General features: G+C 52.4%; 1 protein-coding gene across 4 annotated transcripts in view; it reads right to left on the bottom strand.

Moving 5' to 3' along the window:
* Nucleotides 1-20,227, bottom strand: part of Spns2 (sphingolipid transporter 2) — a 38,271-nt gene that overhangs the window by 13,767 nt on the left and 4,277 nt on the right. For all 4 annotated transcript variants that reach the window (XR_004388990.1, XM_032911688.1, XM_032911689.1 and 1 more), the window contains exon 2: nucleotides 9,654-9,719. Coding sequence is in view for 3 of the 4 variants with exons in the window: in XM_032911688.1 (XP_032767579.1) it covers nucleotides 9,654-9,719 (66 nt within the window). In the remaining variant the exon portion in view is untranslated. The remainder of the gene's footprint in view (nucleotides 1-9,653; nucleotides 9,720-20,227) is intronic.

Below are 20,227 nucleotides of genomic sequence, written 5' to 3'. Positions count from 1 at the left end.
GCCATGGTGTTTCTTCATGGTAACAGAAAAGTAACTAAAGCAGATTCCCTACAACATACTAACGTTAGGCGTTTGGGATTCACAGGTAAACGAACATGAGATTCCTGCCTTCCTGGAACTTAATATTCTAAGGGAGAAAAGCATATAAATAACACAATAGAAGTAATTAACAAGCTATAAGACATGGGTAGGAATATTAAACAGGTACAGGAGATGCATATGTATATGAAATGTATACGAGGAGAAATGTGTATGAAGGACCAGAGCCTGGAGGAGGGGGTGGCAAGAAGCAGCTGCTGACAGATGCACGAGGAAGAGAAGGCTTTCCACAGACACAGAACGGTGTCCTGAAACTCAGGAGCTGAACGCACAGGGAAGATCCTGCAGCCATAGGTCGAATTAAGGAATCTGGCAAAACCCAAGTCATTCCCTGTGACTGAGGTAAGGATGGTGCATTGGCCGTTCCTGTGCGAACATCCCTGCCAAACATCTTTTGCTGGTGTGTATAACCAGAATCTAGTGTTGCCTTCGAGTACGATGGGGCTCATAATAAACTTTTATTTACAATAGCTGTGTGAGAGAGAAAGACAGACCACACAGTATTAAACAGAAGAGACAGACAAGTTTCACCTCAGCAAAGACCTGCAGGAGGCAAGGAAACATTCATAGAAGTACTGGCGGAAGGAAGGCAGGAGTGCACTTAGCGTGTTTGAGGGCGTGAAGGAGGTCAGAGCGTCTGCAGCAAAATGATGGAGGGGGAGGGGCGGAAGACAAGGCTAAGAGGCCAGATGGAATGGGATGCTCACGGGTAGGACAGGAGATGTCGAACAAAAAACTAATGACCTGGTTTTGTCCTGCTGGGACAGGAGCACAGTCATGTTCAGGGACTTGGAGAGAATGCCACCGTTGATGATGGGAGGGGTTGGTGCTCCAGGTGAGATGCAGAGATTCAGTAGGGTAGGGGCCAACCACACGGACAGTCCCCTCTGTCTCATGGAGGGCAGTTCCACTGTCAGTAGGCAGATGGCCAGACAGCACTGACCTCTGTCTGCTGGGTTCATGTGTACGCGGCTTAGCAGCCTCTGGGGAGACTGTGTTTAGGGGGAGGAGTAATGAAGACAGGAAGGACATGAGCCAGGAAAAGTGGGCTGCTCAGAGTGGCATGAAGGGTCCTTTTCTCTGCTGGACTAGAAAGCACACCACAGGGGACCTGGTAAGTCAGATCTATGCTTTGGGCAGAATCAGTCGATGGGCCTCAGAGACACCCTACCCAGGGTTCAACCCCAGCTCTGCGCCACGTCTCTGTCCCAGCTTCACTGGTGTATAAAAACAGGTTCTCTAAAACGGGACAGAGGAGGGGACCCACAATGCCTGGGGGTTGTGCATCTCCATAGAATAAGCACTCCCACCTAGCTGAGGCCAAATCACCAAGGAGATGTGAAGCTCAGAGCTCAGCACCTTGTCCATTCAGATAACCGGAGTTTACCTTAAGCACACTGACAATAGCTTGAAGTAGGAAAGTAATTAGGACATGATGACTTCTGAGAATTTATCAGCGTCTTTTAATACAAATCACTCTGTTGTAGGTTTATATAATTTAGTTCTAAACAATGGCTGTGTCTAACAATTAGCTCACACAATTCCTAAAGATTTAACAATCGGCTCATGAGCCACTCTGACCAGCTCCGCACGCCAACTTCCTCATCTGTAAAATGAAGATAAAAATAGCTGCTGCTCTGGGTGGCTTGAGTGCTGGATGCAGCAGTGCGGGGGAAGGCGCTTCGCTTCACGCCCTGCCCTCCGAGGCACAGACTGGGTCAACAAGGCTCATGTTTACGTTAGCCAGGGCCAATATTATTTCCTTACATCTACAGAAAGAATGCTTTCTTGTCAGCCCTGCCTCCTAAGACCTGCCCAAGATCAGATCAGGATGTGGACAAGGAAAAGCTTAGTCTCAAAGGGCTTACACAGGTTTACGGGAAGAGGAACAACTGTCTTCTGTATGCCAGTCTGCGCTGGGTGGGGAGTGGGCAGAGAAAACCAGAGTAGGCAATGTGCAGGTCCATCCATGAATTGTACAGCTCCATGTACTGAAAGCCTGTGGACCAGAGAGGAGCACCAAATCCTGCCGATGTCAAAGTGGGCAATGAAACATGCCTAGGAGTTCACCGTGATGACAACACACACACACACACACACACACACACACACACACGCACACGCACACTCACATACACTCACACAAACATACACACTCACACAAACATACACTCACACAAATACACACACTCACACACTCACCCACACTCAGTCACACACATACACTCACACACTCACACTCGCACACACACTAACACACAAACACACATACACACACACACACTCACATACACTCACACAGACATACACACACTCACACAAACACACACACTCTCACACTCACACAAACACATACACTCACACTCACACTCGCACACACACTCACACACAAACACACATACACACTCACCCACACTCATAGTCACACACATACACTCACACACTCACACTCACATTCGCACACACACACACAAATACACATACACACTCACCCACACTCATACTTACACACACTCACACATACTCATACATTCACACTCACACACTTACACACACTCACACACACACTCTCTCTCTCTCACACACACACACACACACTGAATACGTTTCAAATCTTCTAATCATACTGTACGACAGCTAACGATGCTTCTTGTTAATATCGGCTGCAGTTGTCACTGATGGACCAGTTATGACAGCCCAGGCCCTGGACACACACTTGGCATATGTATTCATTATCTCCGTCGATTCTTGCTCTTGACTTCATCTTAAGAGGGAATGACCCAGCTGAAAGAAGTGATGTCACAGGGCAACTGTGTGTCTGAGACAGGATTAAACCTCCGCTTCGCTGACTCTGAAGCCCTTGCTTTAAATCACATTACTGGATGCTACACTGGGAGGGGATGTTCCCCACAGATGCCCCCGACGGCAGAGAATATTCATGGTGTACTGGGAACAGCAGAAGATGGGTCAGGCTGCAGCGTGAGAGGGTCACAGAGAGACACATGTCCCTAGAGACCAGGACTGGGCTTACATTCTGAGGCATAGCATGTCCCATCCCACCCCTGCGAGGAGGAATGCTTGGGAAAGCCCTCACTGGGTGACTGAAGGAACCTGAGGCAGGCACCCAGGCCTTGGCCACATCGCACTGTTTTCAGCAGGGCGGTCTGGTTCTCCCACCCTGGCTTTTTGCTCATGCAGTGGGCAGGAACACCATAGCTGGGTAGGCTCCTAGAAAAGCAGGGCAGGGAGGAGGGAAGTGGGTGGGTGGGTGGGTAGAGGAACACACAGAAGCAGGGGGTTGGGGGATGGGTTTATGGCCAGGAAACCGGGAAAGGGGATAACATTTGAAATGTACATAAAAAAAAATTAAAAAGAAAAAAGTAAAAGAAAAGCAGTGCACTTGTTTCCACCTGCCAGTCTGGCCGTGCTCCCAAGCTCCTCCACTCCATCAGAAAACTTGAGCCCTACTTTTCTGTACCCACATTACAGCTGGAGCCACTGAGGCCCTAGCAGGTAGAGGAACTCACCCTGGAAGACTTAGCGAGGCTGCCAGGGACCTAATGACTTCCCTTAAGAACAAAGGAATTTGGAGTCAGGAATGTGCCGGGTCACCTTTGCAGCCTGGTGAGGAGCCTCAGGGCCATCGATGGCCAGCCGTCCTGTACACTGTCAGGATTGGTGCCGGAGGAACAACCCAAGCAAAGGACAGTGAACTATATGTCCCTCAGGAACAAAGGGCACTGAGAGGCTTACAAAGCCAGTAGGCAGCTCTGCTGGAAATAAAGACCAGCAACAGCTAGAAGCTTCCTGTGTTGTCCACCCCAGTCCCTTTGTGGGAGGACAGCTTTCAGACCAGACTGGCTGCCCGGCCCCACCCCCAGCCTCAGTGTAGGCAGAGTGGATTTCCCGGCAGTTCCCGCATACACGAGGACATCCTGTGGCCAGGGTGTGGGGAAGACCTCACTCAGCTCACACTTGCTGAGCCCACAGGTCTCGGACAATGAAGCTGTAGGGCAAGGAGCCAGGCAGAGGGGGCAGGGTACCCAGGCTACTTACTGCTGATGGGAGGAGCCCAGCTCAGCATTAGAGCTCAGGCACCAAGCCTCACTCTCCTTCACAGGGTTGGCTTAAGGCCATCAGAAAAAATGAGAAGGAGCCTGAGCGAGGGCGTGTGTGTGTGTGTGTGTGTGTGTGTGTGTGTGTGTGTGTGTGTGTGTGTGTGTTCATGAATAAGGCACACAAGTAATCCTAGACCTCAAGAGACTGAAGTAGGAGGATCGCAAGTTTGAGAACATTTGTGCTACCACTAAGCAGGTTCCAGGCCAACCTGGAATACATATATAGCAAGATCTTGAGTCAAAGTAAAATGAAAAATGCTTGGGACATAACTCAGTGGCAGAGCACTTGCCTAGCAAGTTCAGGGTTCTGAGTTTTATCCCCAATGCCACAAAAGAAAAATAGGACAGATGACATGTTGAATGACATTCCTGAGGTGTCATCTGCCTCCTGTGGCTGACAAGAGCCAGTGTGCAGACATCTAGAAGGCAGGAGCAGGCCTCACAGGGGCTCTTCATGCTGACAGGCCATCATGCTGTGACCCTATCCATGGTAGATGTCCCTCTCGCCACACATGCATGGCCCCAGAAAGTGGTATCAGAGTGAGATGGCAAGGTAGCTTCCAGAGACACCACTGTGGCCACAGAACCTACCTCCTGCCCTTGCCTGGCCTGACTGAACCAGGGCTGTTCCCCAAGCTCAGATTCCAGCCATCTGCTATTTCGAGAAGACACACCACCCTCCACATCCTGTGGGTAGGGAGGATGCTCAGACAGACGTGGGCAGCCTCTGCCATCCAGGCCACTCTAACCGATGGGGAAGACACAGGACACACATAGACCCATTAGTGGCATCCAGGGTCCTTCCACACTCAGCCCTCAGGCAGGAAGAACAGCACCGCGGCGGGCGCTCTCCGTGCTGTAGACAGAAAGCCTACACTGGCCTCTCTGAGCAGCGGACCCTGGGAGGGTCCTAGCTGTACCCATGGAGGTCTGCTGAAGAAGAACACATTGCTGGGCTCATCAAGATGGAGAAGAGTGGGGCCTGAAGACGCTGTCTGGTTTCATTCTGAGGCAGCTCTTCCTCCACCACTACCTCATCCCGGCACTTCCTGTGGCCCCACAAACTCAAGCCCTGACTGAGCAGCTTCCAGCCTCCATCCCTGGGCCACAGTGTGAACATGCTGATGCATACGACCACATGGATGTGCCCTGCTCTCAAGCCCGCTCTGCCTCCCTGTTGCTGTAAGACAAAAACCCAGGAGCCCTAGCTTGGCCTTCGAGCCAGTCACAAAAATGTCTTACTGATTCTTCTGCTTCCTCTTCCTCCATCCTCCCCATACAGAAGGCCATGGCCGACCGCTCACAGGTCACAAAGACCAGGTAACATCACAAACAACATCCCACCCACTGCCCCTTCTCTGTGTTGTGTTGATGCTGACTCCTCAGATTCATCTTCTAATTGGTTTATTTTCTCTTCAGCTGGGTCTGGGTTACTCATTAACTCATGTCTTGCTTTAGCTCAGGCTATCCTAGAATTCATCCTGTAGTCCAGGTTAGCCTAAAATTCATAGTAATTCCCTTGCCTCAGCCTTCTTAAATGCTTGGGATTTCAGCTGTGAGCTACCGTGCCTGGCTAGTTATACCTATTTTTTTTTTTCTTTTCTTTTTTTCCGGAGCTGGGGACCGAACCCAGGGCCTTGCACTTGCTAGGCAAGCACTCTACCACTGAGCTATTATCCCCAACTCCAGTTATACCTATTTTTAAAATCTTTTAAAAACAAGACTTTTGTCAGTAGTTCTCCAGGCTGCTTCCAGGACCACCTGCTGGCCTCTCACACAGATGAGTTGCCTGCGGCCTCCTGAGTGCTGAAGATGGAACCCAGGCCTTGTGCCTGTAGGGCAAGCACTCTACCACTACACCACACACGCTTCACCTACTCTGTCCTGATGTGTACACCATTCACTTTAAATGTGAGTTTGTCTTCAGGGAGAGCTGTCACCTGTGTCCATGTCAGCTTTGGATCACGAAGGCTTCTCTAAAGAGCCACTTGGACTTGTTTTTGCCAGGGTCGCTGGAAACAGAAGGCTTCTATGGAAAAAGGAGTGCGTAGCAGGCCTGAGGCCACTGGGACTGGCACCAGGCTCTCTGCAGGAAGTTGGAGGCAGGCGGGCAACATCTGCTAGGAGTGGGACCTCTACCAGCTGAGGTGTCTGCCAGCCTGGACAACCTTGGGATCTGGGGCCTTGCCTGAGTCCTGGCAGGAAACTGAGTCAACCTCATGACCCTGGAAGTCTAAGCTAGCACTGGTCTGAGCTTTGGGTAAAAAGGACCCAACCTGAAAGATGAGCAGCAGTGCGCTAGGAGCTCTAGAACCAGCATTCAGGGGGAGCCTGCTCTGACATTCTGTGTGTGTGTGTGTTTGAGGTTTTGTGAAAATGTCATTATGAACACTGCCAAGTGCCCAGCATATACAACTGCCCCCGGAGCTCTGAAGCATGACTTCAGCTCCGTCTCCCAGGCCAGCTTTTGACTTCAGCTCTTTGCTTCTGGCACCTGGGAATTCCCTGTTAGCTTTAGCTTTCAAGTGCGGCTATGTAATTTAAGCAGGTTTTATCTTCATATTTTTTGAGCTTGGAGAGCAAGGTGTGGGTGGGTGGGTGGGGGTGGGGCTCTGACATGTTCTGATGAACTGACCAGACGTTCTTTCCCATGTATGAAAAAGCCCCACTGAAACACCCCCTCTTCAGGGAAGGCTTTCTCACCTGCCGCCAGTTACGGCCAGGTGCACTCCCTGCTCTCTGTCCAGCCTTCCATGCTGGACCCTGCACCCGAGAGGTACCTGAATAGAATTTTCTACTCCCATTGAGAGAGGGGATCTGCTTGTCAGCAGGGTCTAAGCATGAACCGCACCCAGCCCAGGGCGTTCCAAGCGACTGGTTGGTTGTGTAGCTGCTAACCCTTTCAGTGTGGGCTATGGGAGCTCCCCCAGTGGCTAGAGTTTCACTGTGGGCTGCTACCGAGGCAAGGGGATGCCGACAACGGACGCCTTCCCAGGGGGTAAAAGAGAGGGCAAGCCCAAGCTAAGCCCGCTATCTCCTCATATGCCTCCCAGCCCCAAAGCCCCTGGAGCCCACAAATAAGCTGGTGCTGTTCTCAGCCCTGGCCCTTTGATCCGGGCAAGCAGCAACACCTAGCTGGCGCCCTTTACCAGCTCAGACCTTATCGCGCCCAGGGAAGAGACAGGTGCCTGCGGCACAGGCCAATTAGGTGCCTTGCTCTGGTACCCACTGAGTCACATCCTGGTTGAGCTTGTCCAGCTTCTTAGTTCAAATGGCCAACAGGGTGAGGACACTGCAGGGAGCATCCCTGTCACGGTCAACAGTGGGTCCAGACCATGAGGCAAGGACTCACGAGACCCTGAGACAGCTGGGGGGTTCTCATCTTGGCCCCGAGGTACCCACTGTGAGGACCCTGTGACGCCACACACTCAAACTTCATAAATCACCAGGGTAGCAGCCTGCAGAGACAGGGTCCCTCTGCCATGAGACCTCAACAAGTTGCTCCCCTCCCTTGGGACACCTCGTTCACCAGAAAATAAACTTGGCACAGATGGCCTTTTGGGTTCTGGAAGAATCAAAGGAGACGATCCTTGTGGGGGTACTGGCCCACTTTCAGCCAGGTTCCTGGACGTCAGAAGGCACCATGTGCCCTCTCGTGAAGCAAGAATCCAGCTTGGGAGGTAACTGCTGAAGAGAACAGGGCTTGACCTCTCACATTCTTTGGAGATAATACTCACTCCGTGTCCCTGAGAGGCCAGGTAGCACTGAGCACAGTCAGGGTAGTTGATGAGGGAAGCTGGGGTACAGCCTCTTTCCAGATCACCAGCAAGGCTAGGACCAGAGGGATGGGGTTCACCCAGGTTCCTGGGAACTCAGAGTCTAGGAAAGTTGTGTAATCCATTCTTCCCATATTACCACTGGCCAGCACCCCTTCCTCTGGGTGATCACTGTGTACAGAGCCTAATGCCTGGAGGGACCTGCAGGGCAGCCCAGCCAGGGGTAAGGGTAGGGGGCAGGAAGGAGAAGGAGGAGCCTGAGCTCATGGCTTGGCTGGAGGCCACAACTTTTGGGGTAGGGTCCTGACCACTATGGGGACATGAGACCACACAGCCTTGCCCCTACTTAGTTCAGTGTTTAGAGCCATTCAATGGGTCTCTCTCTAAGCCAAAGACCCTATCCAGGATTTTTGCCCGGGACAAGGGTCCGGGTGCCCACTGAGGGGCCCAGGCTGCATGTTTCGTGCCATGTCATTCGTGAGCTCTAGGGGCCATTGTGCATATGGAATGCCACCCAGACAGGTCAGGCAGGTTCCAAGGCAGATTCCCTCCACCCCCACCCTCCTAGAACAGCCAGGCTGGGGAAGGGTTCATGGGCTGGAATGCAAACCAGAGCTCTCCCACACATCGGCCTTCCTAGGGCTCAAAGCCAGATGAACTCCAGAACCAAGGGCTCAGAGACAGGCTGGAGTCACACAGCAAGGCTGGGGCCCAGTCGGGACCAGACATCCTGGGATCCCATACTGGATTGAGTCTCCAGCATGTCTTCAAGAGCCAGCTGAGCTCATGGTGGTATAACCAAAGCCAGGGGGGCCAGGGAGCCAAGAATACGGATCCTACAGGGGCCCTGAAAGGGAGGGCGAGGATAAGGGAGACACAGTTCCTATCTCCAGAAGGGGAGCTGACAGGCTGGGACAGCTGCACCATGAGTTTCCTCTGTGGCCTCTGCTATATTTGCAAAAGTGCAGAAGACCTCAGGTCCTGCCTCTGATGGTCCTTGGGAGGCTGGGATCCCAGGAAGGAGGGACAGTGACCCTCAGGCTGAACCTAGACTCAGGAACTCAAGTTCCTCAGAAGCTGACAGGTGGTGGCATTTCTTGTCATTCAAGAGGTGATTCCTAAATGGATCAGAGCGAAGGCGTGGAGGGAGGGGCAGTGACAGGAGTAGGCCACTGAGGCTCTGCTGGCATCACCCAGATCAGTGGCTCTATTTAACAACTGGGCCAAGATCCTGGATACCGATGATGCCTTGGAACCCAAAGGAAGGGTCACTGTGGCTTCGACCTAGCCCTGTACTCTCTGTTGTCTCTTATACCCACTTGTGGCAGATAGTATGTGTTTTGTTTTATAAGTAAAGAAGTGGGCTGGGGAGATGGCTCAGTGGTTAAGAGCACTGACTGCTCTTCCAGGGGTCCTGAGTTCAATTCCCAGCAACCACATGGTGGCTCACAGCCATCTGTAATGGGATCTGATGCCCTCTTCTGGTGTGTCTGAAGACAGTGACAGTGTACTCATGTACATAAGATAAAGAAGCTGAGGCTCAGAAGGGCAGAGCCTGTGTGGGTGGCAACAGTGGAACTGTGCTGCGATGCCCACCTTCTTTAGTATGAAGGCTGAGCAGAGTCGCTAACCCTAGGCAGGTAATAGGAACAGGCCTCACCTGACTGCAGCAAGCCGGCGCCCCGGTCCTTGACCCCAAAGTGCTGCTGGATGTCCAGAAGAACACCTAGAGGGGAGACAGAGGGTGCTTACTGCAAGGTCAAACACATTCCCATATCCATTCCCATTACCCATGCTGTCTCAGCCTCACACCAGCCTGGCTCATCTCCTGCACTCCTTCCCTGCTGTGACCTCCACTTTGCCCAGGCTAGCCAAACCACCGGGAAGCCTGGGGTTCCCTCCCACCCCTACTGAAGGCCTCCTAGGCTCACGCTAGACATGATGTCTGCTCATCAGCCATGGAAAGATTCTGAAGTATGAAGCAGGGCAAGGCTCCTCTGTGGTAACTCAATAAGGTTGACCTTTGGCTTGCCTGTGGCTCAACCCTGGGTAAGAGATCAGGCTCTGCTCTCTGCCATTCACAAAGTCCCCAGATAAGAAGCAGAATGCAGTCACAGTCAGTTATGGAGAAGACTTATGGCTAGGAACAAGGTGGCTTAAGGCAACATTTATACAAGCTCTCTCTCTCTCTCTTTCTCTCTCTTTCTCTCTCTCTCTCTCTCTCTCCCCCCCCCCCTCTCTCTCACACACACACACACGCAGATACCACTCATGCCAGCTGCTCTCATGACCAGGACTCTAGTTTGCAGACATAGGACGCAGGCCTCAGACTGAGGAAGGTTCTAGAGGCTGCTTCCCAGCGTACCACCTTTGCTCTCCATTGTGGCTCTGTCAACATACGCTAAAGAAAATCTACAAGCCATTCACTGCTGACAGAGCCATGGCTGTGTGGGGGCTACAGACCCCAGACGGCTTCCGTAGCTCTTAGCCAAGTACCCAGAGTTAGCATACCACCAGAAGCCTGGCCCCAGGTCCCACAGGCTTATCTCTGTGTACAGAAGGACCGGTGGGCCTTGGTCCTTTACCACAGAGAGGGGGTTAGGGAGAGAAGAGGAAGAGGCAACGCCCTTCCTTCAATAGCTGCCCACACAGGGAGCAGAGACCCTTGGGGACCCTAGAGCTTTATCTGGCATAACAGTTTGACCAGTGATGGGCGGTTTGTGTTTCTGGGTACTGTTATCCCACTGGACAGGTAAGGAAACTGAGGTACAGGAGATTGAACCATATGCTTGAAAGGGGGAGACAGGGATTGCTAAGCACTGTGTCTGGCTCTAGTATAGTAGATGGGGTGGGGGCACCAAATGTCACCGTCCCTCTCTAGACCCTGCTGGGAAGCTGAGGGATCTCTATGGCTGTAGAACCAGGCCTAGCTGGTGACTGGCACCCTGACGGCCTGGAGAAAACAGTCTCCTCTCTAATTCCCTGAGTGGATTCTCCGTAATTACCATAATGAAGAGGCAGTGTGAGGCCCAGCTAATGACTTAATAACCAAGGTCTAATGGGGCAGTGTCCTTGCCACAACACTGGATAGTCAGAGCTAGGCCTGAAGACGGCCACAATCACTACGTGGGACCAGAGGTACCCTGGCCATCCTCAGAGGCCAAGAGGCAGCCTCTTGGGGAATCACCCACACTCACCTCCCAGCACCCAGCCTAGTCTCTCTCATGAGCCAGGCCTCTCTCTCAGACACTGTCACCTCTGGCTCCTTAGTGTGCAAACCCTTCCTAAGGTCACAGGCAACAAACAGGTCAACGGTTCTGTCAACCCTACCCTCCCATACCACTTCTTGAATGACAGCTTTACCTCCGAACCTACCCAATACCTGCTTCTCTCCAAACACCCCTCTCTGTCCTGGCCCAAGGCTGACTTACTATAGTGATCCCTGCCACCCCTTCAAGACTGATCTCTACACGTCTTCTTCTAAGCAGACTTCCCTTATTTCTCTCCCTCCTGCCACCCTCAGTCCCTCAGTGCCCAGCGCTTGCTGGTCCAGTCTGACACTAGCACCCATCTCAAAGGTGGGTGAGGATGGGCTAGGTCAATGGGGGAAGACACACACGGTCATGGGGGTAAGCTCGTGGGACCCACTGTGACTGGGAACTAATGTATTAGTAATTGTTTCCTGGTAAATTCTCATACTGGGAGGCTCTCATGGCAAATCTGATCCTCCCACTTGCCTGTCATTTGAGTTGCCACCTCCATTCTGCACACGAATAACCTAAAGCTTAGAGGAAAGGAGCCACTGTGACATAGCAATGCAGGCTGAGCATGGGCTTTGAAACCAGGTCTTGAAATACTGAGAGGAAAAAAACAAGCTTTGATTCTGTCAATGCACTCTCACGACAGTTGGCCTCCGTGAGCAAAGGTAGGGGGGTCTCCACACAGCACACGAGCCATGGCATCTGGAGCAGACACAAGTGGGAGAAACACTTCAGCTCTGATGGTATCCACCTAAGGAGCTATCAGAACCCTTCAGGGTGAAGACTTAGTCCCAAGGCTGTTCCCCATTGCAGGTGCTTATCATAACCCCAGGCTGCTCTGAGAGATTTCCACAATCCCAAATACAATTCATTGCCTAGCACAGCTCACAGAACTCAGGGGAGCACGAGTGCATACACACACACACACACACACACACACACACACACACACACACACACACACACACACCATCTGTGACAAAGATTTCAGAGCACGCATAGAACAATGCCTGCGTTGAGACACAGGGAGAGGGACACAAGGCCTCCTCAACTTCTATAGCAGCACCTACAGGAACACCCAGGGGGACCTCCCAGCACACCGCCTTCCAATCCATCAGAATTTTTACGGAGGCTTTGTTACCAGGCCTGACTCATGGAACCCTTGGCCAGGGGTAATCCACACATGCTCTGCTCCCCTCTGTCCCAGCCTTCAGTGACCAGCCCCTATACTGAGGCTCCCTGGGGGCATTACCATCAGTCAACATTAGCATGCCAAATATGCTAATCATTTTGAAAATTCCAGTGACTTTTGGGACTCTGTCAGGAGGCAGGAGAAAAACCAAACGCAGATTCCACCACAGTCACCAACACAGCTAAGTTTAGGGTGAAAAGCAAAGCGACTTTCTTGCCACCCTGCCTCTTACTGCTTTACATGCATCCCCTAGCTCGGAGCCCAGCACAGAGCTGCTCCCCAGGGGGTGGGGTGGATGTACAGATTGATGGGTGGACATGGGTAGGGCCCAGGTCATGGAGGCTCTGGAACTCACAACAAGGGCAGTCACAGCTTCGGTGTTAGGTAGCCAAAGGAATGGGTAGTCAGGAGGGAGTGAGAGAAATGATTCGCACCCCACACCCCCAGGCTGTGGCTGTGCACCTATGACCAAAGAAAGAGCATAGGCCTGAAGTAAAGAGACCCCTCCTTCAGGAAGGGCATTGTATCAAAGTATGTAGAGCCTTCCAGCTGGTCATCCCCTACCCGGCACTTTCCAGACTGACATTTGCCTCTGCCTCCAGGTAGCTTTCTCCATTTCCCCTCATGCACACTGGCATCCAAGGTCCCCAGGAACTCCTGGGAAGTCTAGAAGCCAGGGCAAAGGAAGCTTGGAATTCCCTCTGCCACATGCCCTAGAGCTGTGGGTGTAAGGCTGGAGTAACCTTCTTAGGGAGCAGGGGTCATTTGCTCTTTCTGGCTTGGAGGGAGGCAGGGTGACCTGGGATCGGGAGAGCCACTGGCACGGGAAGCATGTGTCACAGCAGCTCACAGCTGGCTCACATTTTCCTCTGGGCTCCAGCCTGGCGCAGGCACACACATCCTCCCTTTTTTACCACAGCCTTACATTTAGTCTTTCCTGGAGGCTGAGGTTTGCTGGGTCACAGAATGGGCCTCACGCCCAGGAGCAGCTTCCCACAGCTCAATCCAAGCCCAGCCTCCTGGCCCACCAGTTCCAGCCAGGCAGTGGGCAAGGTGAGATTCCCACCCCAGCAGGGCCCCCCACCTATTCCAGCCATAGGCTAACCTCTCCAGGAAGCCCTCAACCCATATTCACAAGGGCTCCCTGGCCACAGGGTCTCCATTCCCTAGGACACATATTCTGGAATAGCAGAACCCCTGAATTCTCTAATCCATTCATAGCCATCACACCCCTCTGGGGGAGACTCTCCTCTCCTCATCCTGCATCCGTCAGCCTCTATCTGGTACCTGGGCTTTCAGGCCCTTCTTGGTGTCTGCCTCCGCCCAGCGTTCCATGCCGTATGCATCCTGATTGTGGGTGCACACCAACATGTCCGCTTGGCCAGCACCCCTCCCTCCTTCACAGAAGCTGCTCTTGAAATTGTCCACCTCCTATGAGTCTGGGGGTGTGTGGCTTAGTTGCTAGACTGCCTGCCTAGCACACACAGCGCCTTGAATTTGGTCCTCAGCACTTCATATACTAAACATGGTGGTGCATAATGCTTCTAATCCCATTACTCATGAGAGCCAGGAGGATATCCTTGGCTATATATCAAGTTCAAGGCAGGCCTGGATTACATGAGACCCTCCAAACAAAACAAGGCAAAAATAGATTCTGCCCTCCAGATGGTGTCCTCATTCAGGATGGACAACGCCCCCCTCCAACCCTCCACCCCTGGTGGTTCACTGACTCTCCTCTTATCCTCCAGTTTCCCAGTCTTTCTTTCCCAGCCTCTTTCCACAGCTGCCCCAACTGTGTAATGTAATGTGGAGCTGGTTCCAACCCCTTAGCAGCACCACCGAACACCCAGGCTACCGTTGGAGTCACCTGTAGCCCTCCTCAAAGCCCGTTTCTTCTCCTCTTCGGTGCCTAGCCTAGCTGGCGCTTCCCCGATTCTAGCCCTTGCTTGCCCCTGCTCATCCCTCGGGCAGCTATACCTCGCAAATGCTTAGCCATCACTAACTGGGTTCCAGAGCCTAGACTGAACCTCTAGAGCCCTCAAGGTTATTCATGGACTCAGGGGGCTAATGCTGCAGCCGGCTTGGTGGATGTCAGCTCTGGCAGTGCTTCAGGGTTACCCAAACTTCCTCAAGACCTGCCAACTCAGCCTCTGGCTCAGTGAGACAACAGCAGACCAGAAAAAGGTGAAGAGTGCTTGCCGGTGCCAGTTCAGCTTGGAGGGCGTTAACTCACTGCCCATGGCTGCCCAGAGCCTTCTATGGTTCTCTACTGCTGGTGTGACCTGCCTTGTCTGTCACACACAGACACAGACAGACAGACAGACAGACAGACACACACACACACACATGCACAGAGACCAAGCTGTAGCTGTGACTACACACTTTCCTGAACCCACATTTTGTTCCTGAATAAATGGACAGAATGGAGGAACTAGGTTGGTCGTAAACCTGCCTAGAACTTTCAGTCACCCTTACAGAGGATGCCTGCTATGCTATCCCTTGTCAGGCCTGGTGGTGCATACCAGTAAGCCCAGTTACTTGGGAGGCTGGGGCAGGAAGATGAAAGATTTAAAACCATCTCAGGAAACCTAGGTAGTGTCTTAAAATAAAAAGTAAAGAGAGCAGGCACGGCAGTGCACACCACGCCTTTAATACCCCCACTCGGGAGGCAGAGGCAGACTGACCTCTGAGTTGGAGGCAAGCCTGGTTTATGTAGTGAGTTCCAAGACAGCCAGGGCTTCATAGGGAAACCCCGTCTAAAGATAAAAAAAAAAAAATATTACTTTTTTAAAGTAAAAATAGGGCCGGGGCTGTAGCTCCGCGGCAGAACACTTGCCTGGCATGCACGAGCTCCAGGTTGATTCCCAGAACCAAGAGTCAATAAACACAGAGGTCAAAAGTCACTGGCCAGGCACATCAGTAGCCTATGTGACTGGCCCTTCACAGTCCCAGCCACAGCCATGCCCCTTCCTGGGATGTCCATGGCTGCTCGTTAAGATTCCCCTCGTCCTCCAAGGTCATCCCCACCAGGGTATCCTTTAGGCCTCTGAGGCGCTTGCTGAGATGTAGCCCATGACCCTCAGGGAACCCTAGAGCCGGACACTCTCTGGCCCCACTGGGCTGTGGCTGAGGCTCCTGGTGAGTCCCCATCATGACCAGTAGCCCCAAGAGACCAAGCCCAGATTCAGGATGCCAGGCCTCCTCCAGCCAAGCCCATCCTGTTGACACAGGAGTCTTCAAAAGGAATGTAAGAAAAGGCCAATTGCTAGGTGTGGTGCTGCACCCCTTTAATCCCAGCCTGTTCTACATATATCCCCATCCGCCCCCCAAAGAGAATTTAAAAAAATGCCCTGCCCTTTGAGGGCTCCTCCTGCTTGACTACGCAGAACAGTCTGTGTGGCACTCACACCTGTCCCCCAAGACACATTCACCCGCCTCAGCCTTTCCTAAGCAGCAGTCAGCTTAGCTGAGTTCTCAGGGTCATGGACTACAGGGCCAGACCATCTGAGTTTAAATCCTATCTTTTCTATCTTCCCTGCTGTGTGACTATAGGAAAGCTACTTAACCTCTCTGAGCTAGTTTCCATCTTTATGACTTAATTCTGCTTCCCATGATTGCTAGGAGGCTTGAGCAGGTGAATCCATGTGAAATGTTTAGAACGGCACCTGGCACATGGTAGGTACTCTATACATGTCATACGGTTATCTCTGATCTTTGATTAGTGGGGCAGGAAACAGCTCCAGCACAGACAACTGTCCTTTCGGTTTTCCTTTCTCTGATGAGGTGGATATCTAGAAGAGCAGGTCGTAGGTCTGAGGGGATGCACCACACTGCCCTCCATCCGTCCCCCTCAGAAACCTGGTCCTGTGTGGCGGCCTCCGCAATGGCTCCCTGTGGGAGTATTTCCCATCCAGTGCTTGGCAGCTTCTACCCTGGTAATTACAGAGGCTCAAGAGCCTGGCTCTGGGTGGCTAAGGCCGGGAAGCCACAGCCTGGGGACCCAGCCCAGGCACACACACTCTCAGACCAACCTCTGCCTGTCCTTTAGGAACAAGCTGACCAACTCTTCTGCCCCCTTCTCAGAGCCTCGGCTGCTGATTTAAAAAGTGGCCTAGCATCCTGACAAAACTTCACCGGGTATGTTCTAGACTCACATGTGGTGAGCCTGCCTCTGCGACACCACTCTGCAAAGCTAAAGCCATTAAGATTGGGACAATCTAGGGTGACTTTGGCTGGAGCCATGTTGGTAGAGAGCCCTAGCCTGGATGGAGTCTTGGACCCTACGAAAACCCTTCCCTGCTTCAGAGACCTGCCACAGACCTCCAACAGCCTTGGAGATGCCCCTCCTCATCAAACTCCTGCCAGGGTGGGTGGGACCAGCCACTGGCCTGTGGTTCTACTCTATCATTTAGGGCTGCCTTTCCTGGAATCAGACTCAGCCTTAGCAATTTGGGGGCACTGCAAGCCACTCCTTTCTAGCTTAGCCACACAGCACTGGCCTGGACCAGCAAGTCCCCAGATCACCAGGGGCCAGGGACAAGGTGGCCACAGCCTTATCTCGACCCTCAGAGGTGTGGCAGTATGACCATCAAGGTGATAGGAGGCCAAGGCATGGGGTAGAGAGCATAGGGAAGAGATAAGAGGTCTGAGTTGGGTTGATTCAAGCCTTCTGTGTCCTACACTAGTAACCACAGAGCCTGGAGGACTCTTGCCTCCATATCTCAGAGGTATATGGGACAATAGCCAGGGACCAAGCAAGAGCTTAGCTGAGCTCTGGGGCTTTACCCGGACTCACATTGTCAATCCAAGTCCCCCTCAACAGTACCAGTTGTCCTTACACCCTTGACAGATGCTACCCCTCTACCTCGGTCCAGTCCCCCTCATAGTCTACTCAGCCAATTCAACAGTGACACAGAGACAGACCACAACTAGGTGCAGTCAGACTGGAGGAAGTTCTGCAGCTGAGCTGAGGGCAGAAGGAGAGGTAGAGACCAAGACTGTGTTCCCTGTCCCCAGTTCTGGGAGTGCACTATCTTTGCCTCCTCACCCCCTCCTAGCAGCAGGAGAGGACCAGACTTCGAGTAGACCAGATCTCTGCTTCACAGGGTCTCACTGCAGGGCCAGGTCCAGCCTTATCCACAGGTGAGACAGAGAAAGCCACCACAGTACATTCTGGAATGTCCTCCTAAATGCCCAGAAGTGGCTCCACCTGAGATGAGGAGGCCCCCCATTGTCCAGGCTGAAAACTGGGCAGACAAGAACAGCCTCACCCCACTTCATCTCATTTCCTTCCAGGAAATGCCAGTTCATAGGCTCATTGTGCACCCTGGCCAGGATAAAAGGGCAGAATCCACAAACGAGCTACAGGCATTGAGGTTCAGCCTCTGCACAGGGGCCTGATCCTCCACTTGTCCAGCTAACCAGTGCCCTGCCCATCCCGGAGAAGGTGTTCTGAGGTTGGCAGGGCTGGGTCATCTAACTGCTATCCAAGCCTGGGCCAGTCTCCCATGCACACGGAGATCAAAGACATGTCAGGCTGGGAGGAGATAGTGACCCAATCGAGGGGACATGTGCTGTGATGGAAACAAAGACAGGCGATTTAAAACTGGGAGATATGACTCATCAGGTCAAGGTGCTGACACCCAGCCCGATGACCAGAATTCAATCTGTGGCGTCCACATTGTGGAAGGAAAGAAACAACCCCTGTAAGTTGTCCTCTGACTTCCACAAGCATGCTCCGGTACATGTGCACGCATGATAAATAAATGTAAAAATTTTTAATTAAGTTAAATAACTAAAACCTGGAGCTGGGCTGTGGCTCAGTTGGTAGAGTGCTGGCCTGGCACTGCATAAACTAGGGACGGCAGCACACATCTCTAATCTCAGCATTTGGGAGGTAAAGGCAAGAGGACCAGGAGTTCAAAGTCATCCTCAGCTGTATGGCAGGTTCAAGGCCAGCCTACACTGCACGAGATTCTGTTTCAAAGAGGAAGAAAGGGTTGCTGGAGAGCTTGCTCAGTGGTTGAGAGTACTTGTTGCCCTTGCACTGCTCAGGACCCAGGTTCAGTTCCCAGCACCCACATGGTGACCCACAAGCGTCTCTAACTCCAGTTCTGGGTATCTGACTCCTTCGTCTCACCCCACCCACGGGCATGCAAGCAAGCATGGAAAAGCACACAAAGAATAACTACATCTAATTTTTTAAAACAGTAAAGCAAGTGTTAGCCACCTGGCTCAGGTCAGAGAAGAGGAAACTTTCTGGAACAAGGGCAGACACTGACAAGATCCACAGGGAGACAGAAGTCAGTGATTGCAGCTCCTAGGGACCATGTCTGATGGTACTGGGAGACGGAGGTCTAGGGAGAGCCAGGGACAGCAGAAATTTTTTTCTGAGACCAAGTGCCCACAACACCCTTGGAGTGACACAGCAAAAATTTAAAAGAAAAAAAAATTACTGAATTTAGACTTGGGAATAGGAGACTCCTTGAATTGCATAGCAAAAAGGGTTTAGTCTGGCAAAGCCCAGTATGTAGCAGGACATTTAGCACAGGAGCCACTCCGAGCCCGGGGATGAGACCAGTATTCTGTTTGCCTCCTTTGTTCTCATCCTAGTCTGTCCTCAAGATTTCAGGCCCCCATGCCCGAGCAGAAACAAAAGCCACTTCCTATAGTAAAAGGATCTGGGGAAGGGATGAGGTGTCCCCTCTCCAAACAGCCCTAACTGTCCACAGTACCATATCAGACTAGGCTCCATATCAGACTAGGTTGTGACTCACAGCCCTTTGTAGCCTTCCTGTCCCAACCACAAAACGGGATACTGAGGCCTAGCCAGGCTATAAGGAGCCCTGGGTGCTTCCTGTGAGAGGTACTAACCTCTGAGAGGTCAACGGTAGAGGTGCTGGTGGGGACAACAGGAAGAACCCTGAAGAGGAAGCAGGGCGTGGGTCTGACCAGCCGGGCCTTGAGTCACCTAGCATTCCAGGACTCTGAAGCTTACCTGGGCACAGCTGGTCTGGATACCACACCCAGGGCCCTAGTAGGGATTTCCCCACAGCACAGACGTGCAGCAGCCAGGATAGGGCTACCCAAGGTGGTAAGAACCATGTTTATCCTTACGGTGACCATCCCTATTCAGAGTGGCAGTCATGGAGCCACCAGACCCTGAAGTCTGACTTGATACCCTGGGCCTCGGTTTCCCCATGTCTGCCTAAACAGACTCAACCAGGCAGGAAAACAAAGAGCTAGGAGAAGAGTAGGTCCCAGCCTGGCACCACAGCTCAGAACCCAGCCCTGAGGCTCCAGGGAAGCCCCATGCCTGTCAGACCTGTGTTCCTGGCAGGGTCCCTGTGCTCATCATTCCTTCTGGGCTTGTGTTAGTGAGTGGTTGCCATGGATACTGGTCTCAGCTTCTTTGGCAGAAAAGGACTCCCCAGGGCAAAGCCCTGTCTCTCCTCACCAGCCCCCACAACAACTCCCAACTCCAGGTGCCACGGGCTGGATCAAAGGGACAGGAAATAGGTCTTGGGAAGGGCACAGGTGCTCTGAAGAAATCGGCGAAGGATGTTGGTTATCAAATAGTCACTCATCTACCACAGCTAGAGTCCAGACCAGCTCTCTTTGGCTGGGCCTGCTTCCAGGAGCCAAGTATGACCACCCTTGGAAGATGAGAGTCCATGGGGAGAAGCCACTCTAGGTCCAGGAAGTAGAGCTAGAAGGGGATCTTTCTGCCTGACCTGGAAGCCACCGGTGCCTTTGTCCTTTTCTACATCTCTACAAGAAGGT

This window comes from Rattus rattus, chromosome 9 (assembly GCF_011064425.1).
Source record: "Rattus rattus isolate New Zealand chromosome 9, Rrattus_CSIRO_v1, whole genome shotgun sequence".
NCBI classification, from domain to species: Eukaryota; Metazoa; Chordata; class Mammalia; order Rodentia; family Muridae; genus Rattus; species Rattus rattus.
This window is presented reverse-complemented; position numbering and strand designations above follow the sequence as displayed.